The 23705-nt window shown below is 38.2% G+C and overlaps 1 protein-coding gene across 1 annotated transcript in view; it reads left to right on the top strand.

Annotated features, from left to right (window-relative positions):
* Positions 1 to 373: 373 nt before the first annotated feature.
* The window catches only part of LOC140162707 (ADAM 17-like protease), a 48764-nt gene continuing 25432 nt past the window's right edge, over positions 374 to 23705 (top strand). Inside the window, 13 exon segments of the mRNA XM_072185981.1 lie at positions 374 to 551; positions 3823 to 3952; positions 7666 to 7726; positions 7728 to 7800; positions 8955 to 9046; positions 10271 to 10350; positions 10948 to 11042; positions 11980 to 12107; positions 13393 to 13479; positions 14752 to 14838; positions 18664 to 18799; positions 19773 to 19880; positions 21990 to 22120. Coding sequence (XP_072042082.1) covers positions 482 to 551; positions 3823 to 3952; positions 7666 to 7726; positions 7728 to 7800; positions 8955 to 9046; positions 10271 to 10350; positions 10948 to 11042; positions 11980 to 12107; positions 13393 to 13479; positions 14752 to 14838; positions 18664 to 18799; positions 19773 to 19880; positions 21990 to 22120 — 1278 coding nt within the window. The 5' untranslated portion in view covers positions 374 to 481.

Genomic DNA, 23705 nt, shown 5'->3' on the forward strand with positions numbered 1-23705 from the left:
AAATTTCAACTCGAGAGGCTGGATCATGAAAAACAAATTAGCCTGCGATGGAGGGGGGGGCATAAAATTGACTCCGGTCACCAACATATTAGCTCATATTCACTAATTAATGACTCGCCCCCCCCCACCTTCTGAAGAATATTAAATTCCCTTTTAAAGGGCTTTTTTTTATTTCACAATGAAATTGTTGAAATTAAATATATAATTGAATTTGATATTTTATCTTCTCTTCAAATGTAGTTTACGAAAAAATAATAATATATCTGAATAATCTAAATTATAAAATATTATTTAATTTTCAAGCACTAAGTAAGAATTCTAACATAATTGCTGTGCTAATCAAATATTTTTGAGAACGAGGACAAAAAGGGATATCCCCAAAATGGCCGACAATTGGTGATTCCGTCGTCGTCGTTTCTGTGAAAATAAAAACACTTTCTTAGACTTCATTATTTATTTTATTGACTCATTTATAACAATAATGGCAACTTATAGTATTATTCTTCATCTGGTGCTTACTTTTACATGTTTTCTGCTTCAATTAACGGAAGGTAAGTCGTTTGATTCATAGTATAAAAAGCTTATATCCGTATCACATTCACCATGTTCACATAAATAACACAACAACATACATGATCATGATGATGACATACTAACTAAGCCTTACGGGTGGTGCAATAATTATGTGTATCCCCGGGGTGGTGAATTATAGGGGGGGGGGGCAAAGATTTTTTGGCCGGCCAAAATGGGGGGCAAGCATTTTTGGCAGGTCGAAAGGGGGAATCAAGCGATTTTTGGCAGGTCGAAAAGGGGGGGGGCAAGCAATTTTTGGCACAGATATTTTGGGCATCGTTTTATATTACGCCCCTAAAAGGCGAGGGAAAACGTTAGGAACACGATCAAATGTGCAAAATTTCCTGTTTGCTGCGCTCGTATTATATGATAAGACAATTTGAGGTTTTAAATTCGCTATTCGGGTTCCCCAAAATCTTGCATGTGTAAGGGGGGGGCAAAGATTTTTTGGCATGCCAAAAGTGGGGGGCAAAGGTTTTTGGCACGCCAAAAGGGGGGGCAAAGATTTTTGGCACGGCCAAAGGTGGGGCAACGGCACGGCAAGCGATTTTTGGCAGACCATTTTGAGAATTCACCACCCCAGGGGTACACATAATTATTGCACCACCCCTAATTATACTTGTATTTATACGTCTCGTAAGTCGTATCCTACTATCGGACAGTACGGGTCAGGGAAACCATAGCTCTACACAACAGTAATAATACTGACTTTGGTATCAAATGTGACGGGCCCTGCATATTGGCGGGCCTGCAGTAATTTTCACATATTAATTAGATGCTTTTAGGACGAGGATCCACCTTCAAGTAGTGCCTAAAATAATCGCTTTCGATCGGCCCGATTGTGCGGGTTTTTTTATAGGCATGGGCCTACTCAATTATGTGCAATTTAACCTTTTCTCTCCTAGTAGATACATACGTAGATATGAGTCATATGACCACATTGCTTCAGTCCGTTAATGAATATTTCTTCCGTACCGTACTCCAATGGTTCCAACTGGGTTCCAACATGGGCGTCACAATGATAGTCTCCTACATGTACATACTGGTAGTAAAATTCCAATTTTCTTTGGTTTGGGATTTTAAGCACTCAATTACATGTATGCGATGTTGCTTTAAAGTGATGTCGCTCGATCCAGCGTCGGATTTGTCGGCCAATTTCATATCGCCCAATACGACAAGATTCTCAAATTTTATTGAGATCACAAAGCCAATTGAGAGGTAACAAATTGTTTCTTTGGCAAAGAAACAATTTGTGAATACTTTTGATGTTAATAATATACACTTGTATGGTAGTGCACTTATTTGCATAGAACTGATTTAGTATGCCGGTCCAGTGGCGGATCTAGTGCAGTCAGAAGGGGGGCCCAATTTTAGAAAAAATAAAATAAAATGTAAGAAATGGCCACGGAGCAGGCATTGCGTTGCGTTTACGTGACGCAGCGAGTCTCTGAGGGGGATGTGCCCCCCAAGAAGTAAGCAACTTTTGCAAAATGAAGACCTAATTGAAGCGATTTGGTGGACCATTTTGGCACTATTAGTGTGTAAAATTTTAGTTTGAGAAAGCTGAAAATTTGTGTAATGAGCGGTTGGTCCATAAAGCCTTTGGTAAACAAGTTTTCCCTGTAGGCCTATAAATTGTGTCTTAAAACATTGGGCCTAAATCATGTAAATTCATGTCGAAAGAAGAGCGACAATGCAAGGGGGTGTCTGAGGGAGGTGTATGTTCCCCCTCATAGACATAAGTTGAAAAATGAAGGTTCAATTGAAGCCATTTGGTACATCATTTTGACATTTTTACACTATTAAAATCAATTGCTTTAAACAGAAAAAGGGCCCGAACTCAATTTGCAAAACTTGAGACTCGCAATTACTAAAGCATGCATATGGATCGATGAAGTCAGTATGGAGGCCGTCTGAATACTGACTTTGGTGGCAAATGTGACGGGCCCTGCATATCGGCGGGCCCGCAGTAATTTTCACATATGCTTTTAGGATGAGGATACACCTTCAAGCAGTGCCTAAAATAATCGCAGGCCTATAGGACCTACTTCCGATCGGCCCAACAGTGTTTTTTTTTTATAGACATGGGCCTACTCATGTGCAATTTAACCTTTCTCTCCTTCTTTCCTCCCTTTTCTCTTAGAACTCTTTTTCTCCTTTCCCCCTTTCTCTTCTCTTCTTTCCTTTCCTCTTTTTTTTTTTTTTGGGGGGGGGGGAGAAGAGGCCAGGCCAGCAATTTTCAGGGTTCTCCTTCCAGCATAATGTGCACTATTTGTTTTGTATAGCAATTCTCAAATTGTGCAAAGCAGTTTTTTATGCAATAAAATTACATTTTTTTGTGATTAAATAAAATTAATAATGATTCTCAATTAAAGTACCCAAAATAATGTGTCTGTGTCCATGCTGTGTCCTTTATTTATCAATAAACAGTTTTGCCATTTTCTCAGAAATTTCACATTGATTGCATAAATTGCCTCACGGGCCGAAGATTTAATCACGAAAAAACACTCGCGATCGCAAAAACACGACCAGCTCTCTTTCTTCCATGTTTACAACAAAACAATTTCTGGTACAACCGATTAATCAATAGCTAATAAAAAGTTTCTAACCAATGCAGTGATAGGATCATCTACCATCGAAAACATGATAATCAGCCAATCATGTTCTGGTTTTTATACACAATGGCAGGGGAAGTTTCTTCAGGGCACACACAACCAAATGTCAACATTTATTTAAAATTGCAACTACCTACCATGTGGCGTAATACCACGTAATACCCCAAACCTGAAGAGATTTTAGTGTTGAAGTACCGGTACCTATTATTATGAATTCAAAATGGCGCTGCACAAATATACAAAGGTATATATTTATTGTAATTATCGTGACATTTCAAGCTCGATTTACAGCATTTCTGATCTGATGTCATTAAAATCAGTGCAATAAAAAATGGTGAATATTTTGCATCGCATTTTATGTGATAGGTTTGTAGAATTGATTCGCAAGTATTCAAATGTGTTGTGCATTTTGCGATGCGACACCAGGAAACTCGAACACTGGCAATGTTAGTTGTCAAAGGTGAACTCTGAGACATTTTGGTGAAAAAAGTGTTAAAATTCAGTAAAAAGCATCCTTATTATTAAATGTTTAATAAATGATACTAATTTGCACTTTTTGCATGGGACATGAGTTAATTATTTTAACGACTCTTCACTACTTAATATTCTTGTTTGTTATTCTGTTATCCTTCAGGGAGTTTACATCATGCATTGCATTACTATGAAACTCTACATGTGAGTGAATTAAAACATCATGTGGTGAGGAGGAATGCAGAAGAAGGTGGTAAACATACTAGACATATCAAGGTGGCTATGTTAGGCAGGTGAGTATAGGGGGGATGGGTGAGTGGATGGGTGAGGGAGGCCGGGAGGGAGGAGGCATGTCAGGGAGTCTACATCATGCATTGCATTACTATGAGACTCTGCATGTGAGTGAATTTAAACATCATGTGGTGAGAAGGAATGCAGATGAAGGGGGCAAACATACCAGACATATCAAGGTGGCTATGTTAGGCAGGTAAGTAAAGGAGGGGTGAGTGAGTGGATGGGTGAGGGAGGCCGGGAGGGAGGAGGCATGTCAGGGAGTCTACATCATGCATTGCATTACTATGAGACTCTGCATGTGAGTGAATTTAAACATCATGTGGTGAGAAGGAATGCAGATGAAGGGGGCAAACATACCAGACATATCAAGGTGGCCATGTTAGGCAGGTAAGTAAAGGAGGGATGGGTGGATGGGTGAGGGAGGCCAGGAGGGAGGGGGCACTTCAGGGAGTCTACAATGTACATCATGCATTGCATTAATATGAAACTCTGCATGTGAGTGAATTTAAACATCATGTGGTGAGGAGGAATGCAGACGAAGGCGGTAAACATACCAGACATATCAAGGTGGCTATGTTAGGCAGGTGAGTATAGGAGGGGTGAGTGAGTGGATGGGTGAGGGAGGCCGGGACACTTCAGGGAGTCTACATCATGCATTGCATTACTTACTATGAGACTCTACATGTGAGTGAATTGAAACACCATGTGGTGAGGAGGAATGCAGATGAAGGCGGTAAACATACCAGACATATCAAGGTGGCTATGTTAGGCAGGTGAGTATAGGAGGGGTGAGTGAGTGGATGGGTGAGGGAGGCCGGGAGGAGGAGGCACTTCAGGGAGTGTACCGCATGCATTGCGTTACTATGAGACTCTGCATTTGAGTGAATTTAAACATATATATGTGATGCGATCAAGCAAAATCAGCCGGAACTCGGAAATATTGATTTTGAGATATAGCCATACAAAGGAAATATTTCCTTTTGTTTTAGAACCTCTTAATTGTTCATATCTTTGAACTGGTTGTTCAATTTCAATGGTGTTTTCTGCAAAATCAGATTTGTAAATGCTTTTACTATTCCATAAGAAAGAAATTTAATATTTCTGAGTTCGACTGATTTTGCTTGATTGCATCACATATGAAATGTGCAATCAAGCAAAATCAGTCGGAACTCAGAAATATTCAGTTTCTTATAGGTTAGTAAAAGCATTTACAAAGCTGTAGTTCCAGAAAACCCCATTAAAATTGAACAACCAGTTCCAAAGATATGAGCAATTAAAGAGTTTCCAAAACAACAGAAAACAAAAGGAAATATTTCCTTTGTTTGGCTATCTCAAAATCAATATTTCTGAGTTCCAACTGATTTTGCTTGATCGCATCACATATGTTGTGGCATGTAATGTATGTTTTCTATCAACAAAAGTGTATTTTAAGTGTACACAATTAACTTTACTTTGAGTAATAAAGTATCCTTTCATTAGAAATAGTTATGAGATTGTTTACACATTTTTACCACGCACATGAATTTTTTTTCACAGTATAACATTTTAATTGGGCTATTCCAGTTGAAATCCATACACCGCTATTACATGACCTTTAAAATCCTTCATACTAGGAGTCAGGGTCTTAGCTAGAAATTGAGGGTTGCCCGTCATTTGAATAAAATAGCATCTGTCAAAGACATTAATTTTGCCCGTCCCAGGAGCAAACTGGCCGTCTAAAATGACGGCCAGATGGGTGGCTAGCTAAGACCCTGCTAAGAGTATAGGTTTTAAATGGAGTCACCCATTCCCCATTTGAAATTTTTGCACTCCCTACATGTACATGGAAGATAAAGGGCATGTCTTCCATAAGGGATTGATTTCAACTGGAATAAGTAACCCAATGTTGATTTAGTATCCAGTCAAATATGTGGTATGATCAAGCAAAATCAGTCTGAAGTCGGACATATTCTATTTTCATTTTTCTACTTGGATGTTTAAAACATTTGCAAAGCTACATTTTGCAGAAAACTACATTGAAATTGGACGATTCGTTCTAGAGATATGAGCAGTTGACGTGTTTCCAAAACAACAGGAAACAAAAGAAATTATTTCTTTTGTTTCGCTATATCTCAAAATCGATATTTCTGGCTTCCTGTTGATTTGTCTTAATCACATCACGTACTGTAGGCTTCATTATAATCAAAATTAACATGTCTCATGTTATTGGAATGATTAAGGAAGTGTCTATAATTAACTGCGGTATTAGGTTCATTTTAAAATTAGTGGGCGGCAGAGGCTTTAGAGGATACATGTTATTAATTAATATATCCTCTCATCAATTTGAAGTTGTGATAATTAATACCAATAGGAAACACAACTTTGAAATTGTGCATGTCATGTATCTCGGCTATTGAAACCTATACCATAGTTGTAGGTGTATGTAATGTATTAAAACCATGATCTTTTAAATTGAGTTTGATCAATTTTAAGCTGGTTTTGTGGTATATTTGTAATGTTTACCCATGTCCCAATGCACACCTACATTGTAATTGGATAACACCTAATTGGACAAGGATAACCAAATTAAAATTGGATTATAATCATATTTAGGCAAAGACAAATGTGTGGGACTGTGTATGCTTTATAGCCTACTATACAGGTCATTTTTGTCTTTTGATAAAAGTAAAAATAAATAGAATAATGTATTTATAGTTAGTAAACAAACAAATTATTAAGCCAATTTAGCAACTAAAGTAAGCAATGGTCAACGTAAAGTAGCAAGCCCCATTGTCTGTGGCACTCGCCATGCCTACCATGATTGAATCCGGGGGGCACTCAACTTAAATTTTGGTAGGGTTGTGCGGCATGGAACGGCAAACTTTGGAAACTAAGAACTGATTTTCGGTCAAAATAGGGGCTTGATGAACTGAAATTAGTGCCAAATTATAGGCTGTACTGGAGCTAAAAAATTCCAAATTTGAGCTTAAAGAACTATTGTCAGAATTTGAGGCTCAATGAACTGGAGCAGATCCAAATGTGGGTCATAAGAAACTGCCGGAGAGCCTGAAAAAAGGACCCTTGACCGCTGCACATACCCGTACCACCTTTACATGTGAGTGCCTCCCGATTGAACATGTTGAATTTAAGGTTATTGTCATTGGTGTCATGCACCAATAGAAGCACAAATTTTGAATCTGTTATTGGTCTTAGTTTCATAACTTGATTATTTATGCATCATTTGCAATCACTAATATCTCAAATTAAAGAAAACATTTTATTATGGTTACCTTTATTTTTGAAACCGACCATCACATGAGATAAAGCGGTTCTTTAGAATTGAGCATGTTACTGGCTGGGCTTGCTTTTATTGGGGCACCCTGTATTCAGGCCTCAAAATGAGCCAGAATTGCTGAGGGCCATTTGGGCCCTTGATCTTAAATGTTTGAGGGCCCTCACAAATTTTTGTGGGCCCAAATTTGGGCCAATTGGTTTTAACCTGTGAAGCCCACAAAAATGTGAGAAAAATTGCCACAAATTTTGTGGGCCATTTGGGCCCGACAGATGTGTCTTTTGCGGGCCCTTACTGATTTTCGAGGGCCCTTGGGCTCTCCTTATTTTGAGTCCTGCTTGTATTAAATGAATATGAATATAGCCAAACAAAAAGGTGTGTTAAAAGTAATACTATGAATACTATTAAAGTCTATTTTTAAACTTTTTGTTTCCTTTGCAGGCAATTTGACATGGAGCTCACGCCAAGAGAAGGTCTACTTTCACCTGATTTTAAAGCGTATTCTATTAAACATAGCGGGAAAAAAACAAGAACAGGCTGTTGATCCCGAATCATTTTACACAGGGTTTTTACAAGGTAGGTCTACAAATGATTGTATAAAGCTACAAAGTACATACATGTTCTAGCGATTCAAGGGTTTACTGTTGACTGTGAATTGTGTCGCCCCCATGTTTAACTAGTGGTCATCTGATGCTGTTGTATTTACTAGAAATATTGGCTAGTCATTTTTATGCCTCCACCGCGAGGCATACTGTTTTTGCAATGTCCGTGCTTCCGTCCATCCGTCCTTCCGTGCTTCCGTCCGGATGCTATATCTCGGGCATGGATGGGCGGATTGACTTCAGATTTTCAGGATAGGTGGGTCATGGTCAGAAACTTTTTTTGTGTGAGGTTCAAGGTCAAATTAGTAAAGACTGTCGCATGGCCATGAAACTTGGTGGGTACAGTCAATATTTAGAGCCTAATTTTTGGAAGATCATTTTGGGGTCATCCAGGGTCACCCAGGGGTCATCTGAGGTCAAATGAGTAAAAACTGTTGTATGGGCATGAAATATGGTGGGTACAGTCAACATTTAGAGCCAAATTTTTGGAAGGTCATTTCAGGGTCATCGGAGGTCATCCAGGGGTCATCTGAGGTCAAATTAGTAAAAACTGTTGGATGGGCATGAAACTTGGTGGGTACAGCCAACATTTAGAGCCAAATTTTTGGAAGGTCATTTTGGGGTCACCAGGGGTCATCTGAGTTCAAATTAGTAAAAACTATCATATGGGCATGAAACTTGGTGAGTACAGTCAACATTTAGAGCCACATTTTTGGGAGGTCATCCGGGGTCACCCAGGAGTCATTGGAAGGTTGTTTTGGGGTCATCCAGGTGTCATCTAAGGTCAAATTCTGTCTCCTCTTTTAGACTTGAAGCTTTGTATCAACTTGTGAGTGCCACATCGCTCCCTTGGTGGAGGCATCACGGTCGACGTCCGAGAACCGCGGTCCATCTAGTTTTGATTGAAGTAAAAATGGCCTAAAAAGTACAACAAAGGCCTAAAAATCTTAAATATGAGGGCGGCCAGCATCCCACCGGGGGAAAAACTTCTCATGGGGGGGGGGGTAGGTCCCCATGCCCCTCTCTGGCGCTAAAAGGGTGTTGTATTCTTAATGTAGGCCTGCTAAGAATAGGCAATTTTGGAGGCCAAAAGAGTACTGTATGAATTTCCCTTTTTTTCCCCAACAGATGATCCTGATGAAACATTAATTAAAGCTCATTATGATGGCGATACATTGACTGCTAAAATATATACAAGAGAAGATGAATACAATATAGAGGTAAGTTAGCATGGGCATATGTGACTGGACACTACGAATCAGCCGTAAACTCGGCCTTTTGTTTTATTTCGTGTTTAGAAAATATATATCATAAGCTTTAAAATAGTATATCTTTGACTTCAAACGATATCCAGAAGCAGGGTTATGGTTTGTTGAACTCTGCTCCTTCAACAAAATGGTAAATTTTTTCGGTTCTACGTGTGTCTCTTTTTCCACATTGCAAGTAATAAAGTCATAATTGGCGGTCATTTCAAATCATCCCCAAGTCAACTAGCTTCAGGAATGTCCTCTCATTGTTAAATTGTTGGTTATACATACCCAGACAAAATAGAATGCAATTGTAACCCACCACTTGAACAAGATTTAGCGAAAGCAAACAAAGACTAGAGCTATTCAATGATTCTGTAGAAGATTATTATCCTCTTCAGCAATAGGATTATTGATTGGTTTAAACGGTTTCAAATGAGAAACATGTCGCGCCTAATTGAGACACCTATGAATACGATCTTCACATACATTTTGCACTGTATCCCAGAATACAATTTGCAGAGTTTACAGCCACCCTCTTGTATGACCCCAGGAACTGTCTTAAAAATTGGAATTTGCAAGAGAGCATTAAATAGCTCTTCTGGAGCCTTCAAGGAGAGCTGTTCAGAGCATCTACAATAGAATGTAAGGAAAGAATGGCCAACTAAGGAGAGCTAAAAATCACTCTCCTAGATTTAAGGAGAGTAGTTGAGAGTGATTGCTCTTGCTAACTTCGGAAGGCAGTCCCTGTGGGCCCTCAGTTTGTGCAAAGCTAACAATTAGAAATTTCAATCATCACGACAATTTCGTGAAGAAATCATTTCTCAGTTTTATTGATATGTGGTGTCAAACGCAAACTAGTGGTTTTAATTCAGTCTCCAATGATAATGCTAGTATTAGTAGGAAAAAATAAAAGGGACAATTTAACTGTTGCAGCTTCGATGACACCTCTGTCACTTTTGAAGAGGTAGTAGAGTGATTTGATGAGACAGGTGCCCTGTTCAATTCTTAATAAATCAAGGCTGTATTGATTGCAGATTTATTTGCTCCATTGCATTCACACCCACACAAACCTCATCTTGCAGTGAATGGAATTTGTCCCGTGTGACATCACAAAGTGTCACCATAGCTGGAACGTATAATAGAAGCGATGCAGATACCATGTCATTAATTGAAGTTTTGTTTAATTTCTTCCAGCCTTCTTGGAGACATTTAAAAGGTGATAAAAATAACAGTATGATAGCCTACAGGAGCTCAGATGTCAAACGTAATGCTACGTAGGTATTTCCTTGAAAAAAATTAATTAGAGACTAAACAATATGAATATTTGTTTGTATTATCCTGTATCATAGGATAGTCTACAGGCAGGTCCAATATTTTGAGAAGTGGATGCCGTTTCAGCTGATATCCACTACGATAAAATATTGGACCTCTATATCGTTTATCACATCATTTTGTTTATTCTCATTCTTAGTCAGTTATTTAATTTTAATAACTAAATACTATTTTGTATACCTACACATAGTGGCGTATGTGATTGTGATGGACAAAATGTTTCAGAGAAAAACGTTTTTGAAGGATATATGTGTTACTAATAACGGAGTCAATACTCCTCCACTGTTGGCTCTCAGTGCCCCAATTCCATTTGAAGTTTAAGGTTCAAACTATTAAACTGCATCTTTAATAATTAAAAAAGAATGACTACATTATTATAGGATATTGCCAGCTCTAAACCTTTACGTCACTATGTGAAACAGAAAATTTGGAAAAATCACTATATGCCACTATGTGTTGCGACCGACGATATTAAATATAATGGCAGTAATAAATCCTTGAAAGTAATTAATAAATGATGATTTCATTCCTTTATCTAGTTCCAGCTATTGTCCCTATGATCATTATCTTCCTAAAGGAGTGGCTTATGAAAAGACAGACGAGCAGCTAGAAAACCCACCAAGAAAATTAACATGTAAGTGGTATTACTCTTCTGATTTTATCATTTGTTCCATGTTTATTTGGAGGAACCTGTATTTTTTTACACGTGCTGTTAATAATAGACCATTTCACATCAAGATCAGAAAAGTTTGGACACCCAGGTGCAGTGAGCTGTATTTATTCAGTAAGGGTCAAATTAGCGGACAGGAAATGTCATGAATTACGGTACCCTTTTGAGTGAAAATACAGCTTATTTAGCCAATATCAACATGAGGTCATCAGGTAAAATATTTTCCTAACCTCCGCTATTTGACACTTTACAACATGACAGTAATGGAAAGAAAATGCAAATTATCATCAATGTTGCATTCAGCACTTTAGATTTTGATAAATTGACATTAACATCAATCTCTTACATACCACACGCTTGATCGTGCCTTTCATGCAGATTTGTGTTCAGGCTGAATAGTTGCGTTTGTGTTTAGCGTTGATGACCCAGAATTATAAACTTGTGACATCCAAAACAAACAGCAGCTGTTTGGTTACTTTCTTAAAGCTTTCGGAACACTAAGTGGGTCGAATCAGGCCTAGTGGCATTCATAGGCGTAGATCCCGGGGGGATGGGGGATATTTTGCCAGGGGGGATGGTCCATATAATCAACCCCCCCCCCCCATGTTGATGCCTGATAATGGGTTTCTGACCAAATTGACCTCATATTTGCCCCAAAAGTGCAAGCGCTTCGTGCGCAGTTATTTCTCTTTTACACCATATTTCATCAGTTTAGCTTCAAAATAGCACAAATTTTTGCGCGCTTCACACGCAATTGTACCATAAACTATTCTGTCGCCAACTCCATCCCCCCCATGTCAAAAAGAAATCTACGCCACTGGTGGCATTGCCCTGATCGAATATGGTACCCATGAAGATTGAAGAATAGTTCAAATAAGCTTCCCTCTTTTTACAATTTCAGATACAAGTCACGCAAGAAGGAAAAGAGCGCCACCACGTCTGAACACATGTCCACTGCTACTCACAGCCGATTATCGATTCTACCAAAACATGGGCCAGGAGAGCATGCCCCAAACTATTAATTATTTGGTAAGCTGCCTGGTGTGACTATTTTCTCCAGGGTTGTGATTTTGTTTAGATCAGATTTATTGGCCCCACACATAAACTGCTCAAATAAAGAAAGTCCGCAGTCATGTAACCTGTCCTACAGCAAAACCTGATCTTGTTATGACAATTTAATTGGTAAGGTCGTGTGCAGAATCGTGTTAGCTCCAATTTGATACCAAATTTGCCACCAAACACTCTAAATGCAGAGAGATTGATACCAGTATATGAAATTTGGTGCATTTTCAAAAGTTGCAAATTAAAAACGGACCACGCGGATCTGTAGAGGTGAAGCAGAGCGCGACCATTGGCATAGCCCGAAGCAACCGCTAGGTCATATCGATCGCATCATGCCCCGGTATTCATCAGTAAAGCACTGTAGCAATCTATGCGTTTTAAATTAACAATTGAATAAAGCGCGCACTTGGGATAGTCGACAGGGGCCATCGTGGGCAAGCAAGCTTGGACCAAATTGCCGGGCTAAGCAATTTCGACCGCGTGCATAGTTTTGATTTGCAACTTTAGAAAATGCACCAAATGCCATAAACTGGTATCAATCTTTGTCACTTTTGAGTGTTTGGTAGCAAATTTGGTATCAAATTGGAGATAACAAGATTCTGCACATGACTGTATCAATAAAATGGTCATAACAAGATCAGGTTTTGGTGTAGGACAGGATACATGACTGCGGACTTTCTTTATTTGAGCAGTTTATTATGCTGTATAGGGTGTATATGTTATCGCCCTGATGATTGCCTGGTTGTTTGGCTGTCCATCCAGGCAAAAGCAAAACCATTACTCCACAGTGCAGCTTAAATGCAGTACTTAACGCTAGTGCAGAAACACTTGTGAGAACGCTTGCAATTTGAAGCTGCACCCAAATAAAATGGGCTATTCCATTTAAAATCCCCACTACCTCTGTGGAAGATTTAGCTCAAGTCTTCCACAGAGGGAGTATGAGTTTAAAATAGAATAGACAGTTGGGTAACTTCCATTTGAAATACTCACTCCACTTGGGGAAGATATAGGTAAAGCTATTATATAGAGGGAGTATGAGTTTCAAAACGATTAGCCCTGACCATTTACATTTGAAAAACATACTCCCCTTTTGGAAGATATTTCCAAAATCTTCCAAAGGGTAGTGTGGATTTCAAAGGGAATAGCCCAGTGCACATTGAGGTCACTCATCGGAGTGAAAATACACCACAAAATGTGAAGTCTTCGTGATCACATCAAAACACATCAGTTGATTATTTCTGTTTTGTTGCAGATTACCTTAATAGACCGAGTAGACTCAATCTACAGAGAAACAGAATGGGAAGAAGGCTACATAGGGTTTGGATTTGAAATCAAAGAGGTAGGTAACAGACTGGGAAGAAGGCTACATGGGGTTTGGATTTGAAATCAAAGAGGTATGTAACAGACTGGGTAGAAGGCTACATGGGGTTTGGATTTGAAATCAAAGAGGTATGTAACAGACTGGAAAGAAGGCTACATGGGGTTTGGATTTGAAATCACAGAGGTATGTAGCAGACTGGGTAGAAGGCTACATGGGGTTTGGATTTAAAATCAAAGAGGTATGTAACAGACTGGGAAGAAGGCTACATGGGGTTTGGATTTGAAATCAAAGAGGTATGTGACACACTGGGAAAAAAAGGCTACATGGGGTTTGGATTTGAAATCAAAGAGTTAGGTAACAGACTGGGAAGAAGGCTACATGGGGTTTGGATTTGAAATCAAAGAGGTATGTAACAGACTGGGAAGAAAGCTATATGGGATTTGGATTTGAAATCAAAGAGGTAGGTAACAGACTGGGAAGAAGGCTACATGGTGTTTGGATTTGAAATCAAAGAGGTAGGTAACAGACTGGGTAGAAGGCTACATGGGGTTTGGATATGAAATCAAAGAGGTAGGTAACAGACTGGGAAGAAGGCTACATGGGGTTTATATTTGAAATCAAAGAGGTAGGTAAACAGACTGGGAAGAAGGCTACATGGGGTTTGGATTTTAAATCAAAGAGGTATTTAACAGACTGGGAAGAAGGCTACATGGAGTGGATTTGAAATCAAAGAGGTATGGTATGTGGCAGACTGGGAAGAAGGCTACATGGGGTTTGGATTTGAAATCAAAGAGGTATTTAGGAGATTGGGAAGAAGGCTACATGGGATTTGGATTTGAAATCAAAGAGGTAGGTAACAGACTGGGAAGAAGGCTACATGGAGTTTGGATTTGAAATCAAAGAGGTATGTAACAGACTGGAAAGAAGGCTACATGGGATTTGGATTTAAAATCAAAGAGGTATGTAACAGACTGGAAAGAAGGCTACATGGAGTTTGGATTTGAAATCAAAGAGGTATGGTATGTAACAGACTGGGAAGAAGGCTACATGGGGTTTGGATTTGAAATCAAAAGGTATTTTGGAGATTGGGAAGAAGGCTACATGGGATTTAGCCTATAACATTACCAATCATAATAATTGCTTTATTGATCACTTTTTTTTACTACTTTTAGATGAGGAAGACTATTCCAGTTCTGAAATATTATGTCGGCCACATGGGATGCTTAATACCCACAATGCATTTTGAATTATCAATTATATTGCTTATTGATCGCTTATTCTACTACTTAGGTGACAGTACATGAGGAAGGCTATCCCAGTTCTATGAAGCATTATAATGCTATGTCTTCTTCATGGGATGTACAACAGTTATTGGAGGTATAACGTAGACTGAGAAATGTCTGCATGGTATAAATGCACTATAGAATAGAAGGGCATTATTTGATCCATTCACACCAAAGTTAGCAATAGGTTGAATTTGACAGCAAAAATATTCAAGGGATGAAATGACATAGCATTAAAGCCATAATGTACGATCTTATAATATGAAATTGGTTAATTTTTTCAAACCTGATTTTTTGGCATAATTAATGTTTACACAGGTCCCGACTTACAAATGGAATCAGCCAAATTTGTTGTGTTTGTAGGTCAATAAAGCAATTTAGTCCCCCAAAATAGCCAGTGGGGTTTCTTTAATTTACCAGGCTTAAAATGAACAGAAATCCTTCCTGGCAGTTATTATAATTAAAGACAGAGATAAAGAGAATTTATCGCGTCTGACGTCATCTGTCAATCAAATTCGAGCACGGTTTATTTACAAGTGTCGTGATGATGACTTGCTGAACGCGGATTTATAACCGGGCGCCTTATTGTTAATTTTGCACCTTTTGACATGCAAACCATCTCAAAAGTTAGGTCTTTATAGTAGGAAACTTTCTTTGGTGAAGGCACCATGTCAACAATGCCTAGAAAAGCTGCTTTTTGCCTTGTAAAAGTACATAATTTTTCGCCATTTGCTGCTATTCCTTTTTTCCGATCAGCATCAGATAGACCGGTCTTCCTTTTACGCGCTGATTAACCTGTGTAAACCAATCAAGGATCGTAATTGACAGTGACATCAGACGTGATAAATTGTTTTTATCTCTGTCTTTAATTATACTATTTTTATTATTATAGCATTTTGGGGTGAAGAATAACCAAATTAAAATTTGATGGAAATCTTACATTATGGCTTTAAGTAGACTTGCATGTTCCAGCATGCCTGTCGATGTTTGAGGGCATCAAATATTAGGATATTCCACAATCCTGTAAGCAACATAGAGATGTCCTGTAAATTCTTCAGAGAATTTCAAGGCATTAATTAGCACATTCCTCCTGTATCTTATTAAGCTAGATAACAGAGATTCATTAATAATGGGCTGAATACATGTGACTCACTCTCACAAAATGAGCATAAAGTTGACACAATACCTTTCTGAGAGATTCCAGATTTGATGTCCCTAATTTAAATGCTTTAAAAGCATACCAAACATTCAGTTCAGGTCAGTTTTCTTCGCAACACACATTGTTACAAATTTCTTCACAACACACATTGTTATAATTTAATTTAAGAGTAATTTAATACAAAGTAAACACATGTTGTTGTAAACAACAAGGGTTGTTCCTTAATTTGATCTCCAAATTTCGTTTTTGCTCCCTAGCTGGAACCTAGTATTAATCTTGGTTTGAATGGATCATATCGTGTCACGCTGATTAACAAATATATCATGTGATAACTTTTAACGCTTATAATTTCAGCATGATTAATTAACAACTTGCATGTCCCACTACTATTACCTCGCAATCTCGCATGTTTCTTCTCTTATCCCTGTGTCTGTCTGTCTGTCTGTATGTGAAACAATAGATTGATGTGTTTCAAGAACCTACTAACGATGAGAATCACTATAACAAGGCAGGGAAGCATCCATGGAAAGTCAATGATTTATTGGATGTGAGTAAACATTTTCAATTATATAAAGTATGCTAGTCCTAAAGTTTACTGATCCAAAAGGTTTGCTAGTACCCTAACCTTAACCGCTCCCAACCGTTTGTTTTTTTTGACTAGCAAAGCATATTTTTGGACTAGATATCCTTAGGACTTGTGTCTATAGTCCAGTATATCTTCCCTGAGTCAGTAAAGTGAAAACAAATTTTTCTCAAAACAAGTTCGCAGGAATCTGTTAGGCTAGTTGGATTCCTTGCATCATTTACTTTAAAAAATGTATACTTTTATATTTTGAGAATAAAAATCATCGAAATTACTGACTCGAGAAAGGTATGCCGACTATAGTGTATATAATTGTTGTGAAATATTTGGCTTTCATACACTCTTAGATACTAAGAACTAATCGGAGCAATTGTTAGAAAAAATGCTAGGAGTGTATTAATTGTGTATAATGCACAGACGTTCACTCCGCATTACTATGCATGTGGCTTTCGGACACTTCCATTTTTATTGCCGGTTGATGCATTTACATTTAACCACATTTCCAACAGTTGAGTGACAATTTTGTAATGAAAATAGCAAAAATCATAGGATTTTTTTTAGTAGTATGAAATAGGTTATGCAAGATGTGTATTGCCTGTTGCTTGAGAAATTGTACAATAAAGGACTTGTACTGAGATATTGATTTGCCTAATGGACGCCTATGTGGCTTGTGCGTGAGACACATCAACATCTCAGTATGTATGCATTATTTTTTACAATTTCACTCCCAACAAGTAATACACATTTATTAGTCTTTAATTAGTTACCACTTACACACTTGCATCTTTTTGGTACAAAAAACAGTGGTTCCAAATACGAGTAAAAATTTACTGGTGTGTGTCCTGTTTATTTCCTCATGTGATCCCTTTCCTACTAAAATCATCTTCTACCCCTTGTGCTGACATACCAGTCTCTCTAAATGTGATGGACAGGGTTGCCAACAATTTTCAGCCCAAATTGCAGGTCAAATGATCAAAAAGTCGCCCAATTTTTCTCTATGTGACAGGAAACTAGCGGAAGTCACAAGAACCAATTTTGTAAAGTGATCAAATTTTATTTTTAATCATTAGTTTCTATGGGAGAGGAATTATTCAAAAGTTGTGGGATAAGTCTTCAAAAGTCACCCATTGGGCTACCAAATCGTAAGTTTGGCAACCCTGGTGATGAAGATACAAGAAGTGTGCTTTACATCAGTTACATGTGTTGTTGTCCGTATAAGCCACTAATATTTACAAATAATCCTTGTAATGTGTTGGAATGCATGAGAACGTAATTAACATCCAGTTCCCAGCACCATCCTCCATCACCTGTGTACTATTTTTTGAATGGATTTTAAGTGAATAACTAATTATTTTGTAATGTGACACCCACCCTCTTCAGTATGAAAGACTCTTTTGACATCTTATTGTAGAATTTTGTATACAATTAGATCAACAGGTGATCATATATATTACTTAGGTCATATATTTGATGACCTGTTCACTCGCTATATAACAGCGTGCATGATTGGTCGAAAGCTGGGCATAAATAATGTTAATTCCCAGTGACCTTGATGTGCACAGGGTAAAGGAAATGAAGAAAAAATCATGTTAATAATGTTACTTGTAATCTTTTTTTATCATTTTCATGAAATATGAATCACAAAATATACTGGTTGGTATGTATGAACGGGGTTCGTTACTAAATGTAACCGTTTAGTCATGACAATATATGAATGAACCCCTAATTGATGAAAGTGGAAGAAAAATCATCTGGCAACCCTGTTGCTAACAGCTGCACAACGATCATCACAATAGTGTTATATCAAAACGAGTTATTTGGACTAGTTGTATGAAACCCAAAATATCCAAAACCGACTCAGCCAAAGGACACAAGTAGGTTCACAAAATTAATAAAATGCAGTACATGATCCTGATTCACAATGGGGGAGATATAGAGCCTATTTGTAGCTGGGTTGGGACATGCAGAGGGATACTTCTTTCAGTCAGTTGAGTTCAGATAACCAGGTTTAATTTATTTCATAACACAGGACCGCTTGGAAAATAATGTTACATTTTTCCTTATCAGTTTCCATTTGGGTTTAGGCATAAATTGCGAGAGCTCAATCATATAATCTTATATTATAAGAAATTAGAGGAAATTTGATGTTGACTGCTTTTTTATGTCCCCATTTTCAGATTTACAGCAAAGAAGACCACAGTGCCTATTGTCTAGCACATTTGTTCACATATCAAGACTTCTCCAATGGTGTCCTGGGGCTGGCCTATATCGGCACACCAAGAAGTAATGCAGTGGGTGGCATCTGCACATCAAGTAAGTTGTTACATACAAAGAGTAAAACTAAAATAACTTGATTTGTTTCTATATTTCAAAAAGTTTATCTTCAATTGAAAATATTTTTGGCATGCATCATCAGCAGACACATAGCATCAAAGATGCCAATTTCATACCTGTAGTTGACTTCGACTGAGCACATATTAAATGAAAGTGTTCAGTAATTCAAAAGTAGCCAAAAGTTAATAATAAGTGTTTCCGCCACGTTGGCGGATAATGTCACTGTACACTGTGAGTGTAACAAAAAGGTAGTCGTCTCTGTCCTTGGATATCCTGCAAAATTAGCCCATATAATCTCTGTGCATTGTGAAGTGTAACAACAAGGTAGTCTTTCCAGTCCTTGGATATCTTGTAAAAGGATACTCATTTTTGCGACTTTTGAAATCGGCAATCTCTCCATTCATGTGTAATTACTCATGCGTCAGAACTGTACGTCGGCAGAGTGCTACACTATCGTAAGTGCAATTGAAGGCTATAGCTGCCATTTGCAACATTTCAGTAAATGTACTTATTTTTAACCAATAACACTAGAAAAACACCCAACTTCATGTAAAGGTGATATCTTGGGGTTAGCTTAGTGGCCATCAGGCAAATATAACAGAACATCAACACTTTACAATGAGCATGATGAGGGGATTGTGCTGCAAACAATAGGTGTTTTACAAAAGGCAGCTATTACATTCTAATGCACTTACGATAGTGTAGCACTCTGCCGACGTTAAGGATTAGAACCACTAGGTATGAATAGGCTATGGATCTATTGATGATGCATTTCAAAAACATTTCAATCGAAGAAATGCTTATTGAAATATAGAAACAAATCCAAAAGGGAGTTATTTTTATTTTAGTCTTTAGAAAGATACATGTGCTCTCTCAAAATAAGTATAAAGGTTTAAAAGGAAAGTTAAATAAACTTGACCCTAATACCTGCACCATGTTCTTGTGTTTACAGCATATTATTCCAGTGAAGGCAAACTCTACTTGAATACAGGATTGACAACAACAGTGAACTGGGGCAGGAGAGTACTGACACAAGAAGCAGATTTAGTTACAGCTCATGGTACGTAAACCAAGTAGTCATCACATGGTCATCACATGGTCATCATATGGTCATCACATGGTCTACAAGCTTGTGGTGTGATCAAACAAAATCAGTCTCAAGTCGGGTCAATTTTCAGTTTTTTACATGATTGTATAAAGCATTTGCAAAGCTACATTTTGCAGAAACCCCATTGAAATTGAACATTTAGGTCCGAAGATATGAACAGTTGAAGTGTTTCCAAAATTAAACAATACCGGTATGCAACAAAAGAAATTATTATCTTTGTTTGGCTATATCTGAAAATCAATATATCCAACTTCCGTCTGATTTTGCTTGATCCATCACATATGTTACTAAATGAGGGTTTTTTTGGATGGAGGAGACACAATTAAAGGCAGACACCCTCCTCAAAAGCATTCCAATAGATTGGTCTAACAACAATACCTACATGTTTGTACAGCCACCTGTATTAGTAATATAGTTGCTCAAATAATTACAACAAGTCATGATATGTGACATGATCAAGGGGAATGAGTCACATGTTGACCCTGGTCGAAAATGAGTTTTACATATGTTTCTAAAGAGGACATTTAGAGCTTTCAGAAACTGAAAACCCCATTTACATATGACTTTTCTTTGCAAAGTTACGTCAATTTATCAATTCCTAAAAAACAATATAAAACAAAAGAATTTTAACACTTTCGTTGCCATTATCTCAAAATCAATATTAGCGACATCCGACTCATTTCCCTTGATCATGTCACATATACTTATCTTAGTAAGGCTAAAAATATTGTTGTTTCAAAGCCGCCACGCATTTTTATTTTTCTTAGTGTTCACCACTAAATTCTAAAGATTCCATGTCAAAGTCCCTCTGATTGGTTAATTACATGATATACTCATCTGAGTAACCAATCAAAATAGGGCTTAAATATTTTCCTCCAGAATAATCCTGTATGCATCCTTAAAGGAGTATTTTGTGATCTTAGCATCCTCTTTTTATGGCATTGTTCGTCTGATTTTGCATTTGTGAGTTATGCATGATTATGTGTATCACATGGCCATTCAAATTTGGCGATATTTTTTCTAAACAAATTAATCTACAAGAATTTTTTTTATACATAAACATTATGTAGCCAGAGGTTTCAGAGGTATAAAAGTCTCAACTTTTTTTGAGAAAAAGGTGGGGTGAGGCTATGGATCACGAAATGCCCTTTTAACATGTTACCAACCACAGGAATCAAAAACTGATAAGTAAGGTTTTGATATTGTTGAGTTCTTGGATATAGAGAATGACTAGTAAATAAGTATCACACACACAAGCTGTAGGTTACTATATAGAGTTATTATTGTTCAGTGTATCTACACACAGAGTGAATGACATGTTGTCTGGTCAACAGCCAAGCTCTGAATGACTCTCAGCTCTGATCCACTGCTCCTTATATACACTTTTGGGCTCTGCTGGGGGCCCACTAAAGCGTGGGTGGAGTCTGTGTTGAGTATGGAACTATGGGCACACATCCTGGTATGAGTCATCCCGCAATAATGGGAGGACTCATCCCGCAAAATAATGTGGGCCCGCTACGGATGACTCATCCCGCAATAACGGGATGAGCCCGCTAAGCAATAACGGGATGAGCCCGCTAAGCAATAACGGGATGAGCCCGCTAAGCAATAACGGGCTGAGCCCGCGCAATAACGGGATGAGCCCGCTAAGCAATACCGGGATGAGCCCGCTAAGCAATAACGGGATGAGCCCGCTAAGCAATAACGGGATGAGCCCGCTAAGCAATAACGGGATGAGCCCGCTAAGCAATAACGGGATGAGCCCGCTAAGCAATAACGGGATGAGCCCGCTAAGCAATAACGGGATGAGCCCGCTAAGCAATAACGGGATGAGCCCGCTAAGCAAGGATGAGCCCGCTAAGCAATAACGGGATGAGCCCGCTAAGCAATAACGGGATGAGCCCGCTAAGCAATAACGGGATGAGCCCGCTAAGCAATAACGGGATGAGCCCGCGAAATAGTTGGGGTTGTGCAAGAAACATAGAAATTGATAAATACCCCATCTGAGATCTCAACAATATCCATATAAATTATGGTGTGTTTTTTGTACTTTTTTTTCAGAGTTGGGTCACAATTTCGGTAGTGAACATGACCCTGGTACAGAAGGGGCTGAGTGTTCACCAGGAAATGCTAAAGGTGGCAACTACCTCATGTATCCTGCTTCAGTTAGTGGTCAACAACCAAAAAATAAGGTAAGGAACATTGGTACAAAGTTGACCAAAATTGCCCCGCAAATCTTCATTGTGGTCTGTTTAACACCAAAATTCACCTTGAGTATTGGCTCAAATATACAGTAAGCCAAAGAATTAAGGTACCAGTAGTGTTCACCCCTGTATATCCCAAATAAAGACAAAATATGTCAAAATTAAAACAAGCAGTCAATACCTGTACTCTAAGCTCGGATTTAAGACCTTATTTGTTGAAATTGGTTGAGAATTAACGAAACGGTGATCTAGAACCTAATGAAGAAACAAAATCAAAAGTTGCACTTTTGTGTTCTAATCAGTGAAAGCACGATGCTAGTTTAACGTGCTAATCAATGGAAGCGCGGCACTATAGTTCTCTTGTTCACGAACGCTTTGTGTACAAATCAATGGGGCATGCAATGAAGGAAACTGCAACTTTTACATTGGTATCTTCCTTGGGTTTTGGGATCGGCGTGTCTTTATTTCTTGAACAATTTCAACGAATGAGGTCTTAAATTCGAGCTGAAAGATGCAGCTATTGGCTGCTGGTTCCAATTATGACATATCTGTCTTTGTTTAGGATATACAAGGTGAAACATAACTGGTACCTTATTTTTTGGCTTACTGTAGTGTGAAATTGTCCTTTTTGAAGCAGATCATTGGGGATACTTTACAGTCCCTCAACAAAATGTGCACAGTGATTTATAATGCGCTGTGTGCAATCATAAACCCACAAGCCTCTGCACGTTTTACAGGAATGTGTTGACCACTGTGGCCGAAGGTACACCATATAAACCATTTCTTAACAACAACCAGGGATTTGCAGCTGAGAAGGTAAAAGGGATGAACATGTGTTCACAGGCTGGCATGCCCATCTCTCTTTGAAAGTGATTGGGCCAGACTCCTCAGTGAAATTTGTTTCACGGGGATCGCTACACCTCTGCATGCATGGAGTCTGTTACCTTCCTGCAGGCCGCGACAAATTTTAATTTTTAGCTTGCCCGATCGGGCAGGCAATAGTCAAAAATTGGTTGCCCGAAATTGCCCGAAAATTAACCATATTCCCGGCAACAATTGTCAGCAAAGTCACATCATGCAGTGCATGTAACTCGTAGTTGTAAGTACGTCGAATTCGGCAGTTTCATTCTTGCGAAAAGCCGATACTTTCTCAGTTAAGTTGATACATAAATGAGTATTCATGAAACCACTATAATAATAAACATTTCATATGCATTCAATACTGTTTGTTTGTTGTGGAAAAAATTTGCATTTTATGTGAAAATTTTGTCAGTAAAGTCACAGCGATTTACGTATTTTGCCAACCACTAACACGTCTCAATCTCGATGTACATGCAAATACATGGCCAGCTGATGTCATTGACGTCATAAAAACTCATTATATATGCACGAAACAGTTTCTATAATTGGCTAAACTATAGTTTACTACCACTACGTTACTAACGTCATTTCATTAGCATATATGTCTGGTATGGATATGTAGCATCGGAAAAATTTGAGGGCCGTTTCAAGAAGTTTTCTACTTGGTTTTGACTGTTTTTACTTCCGTGAACACGCTTAGGTTTGACAGAAA

This window comes from Amphiura filiformis, chromosome 10 (genome assembly GCF_039555335.1).
Source record: "Amphiura filiformis chromosome 10, Afil_fr2py, whole genome shotgun sequence".
Lineage (NCBI taxonomy): Eukaryota > Metazoa > Echinodermata > Ophiuroidea > Amphilepidida > Amphiuridae > Amphiura > Amphiura filiformis.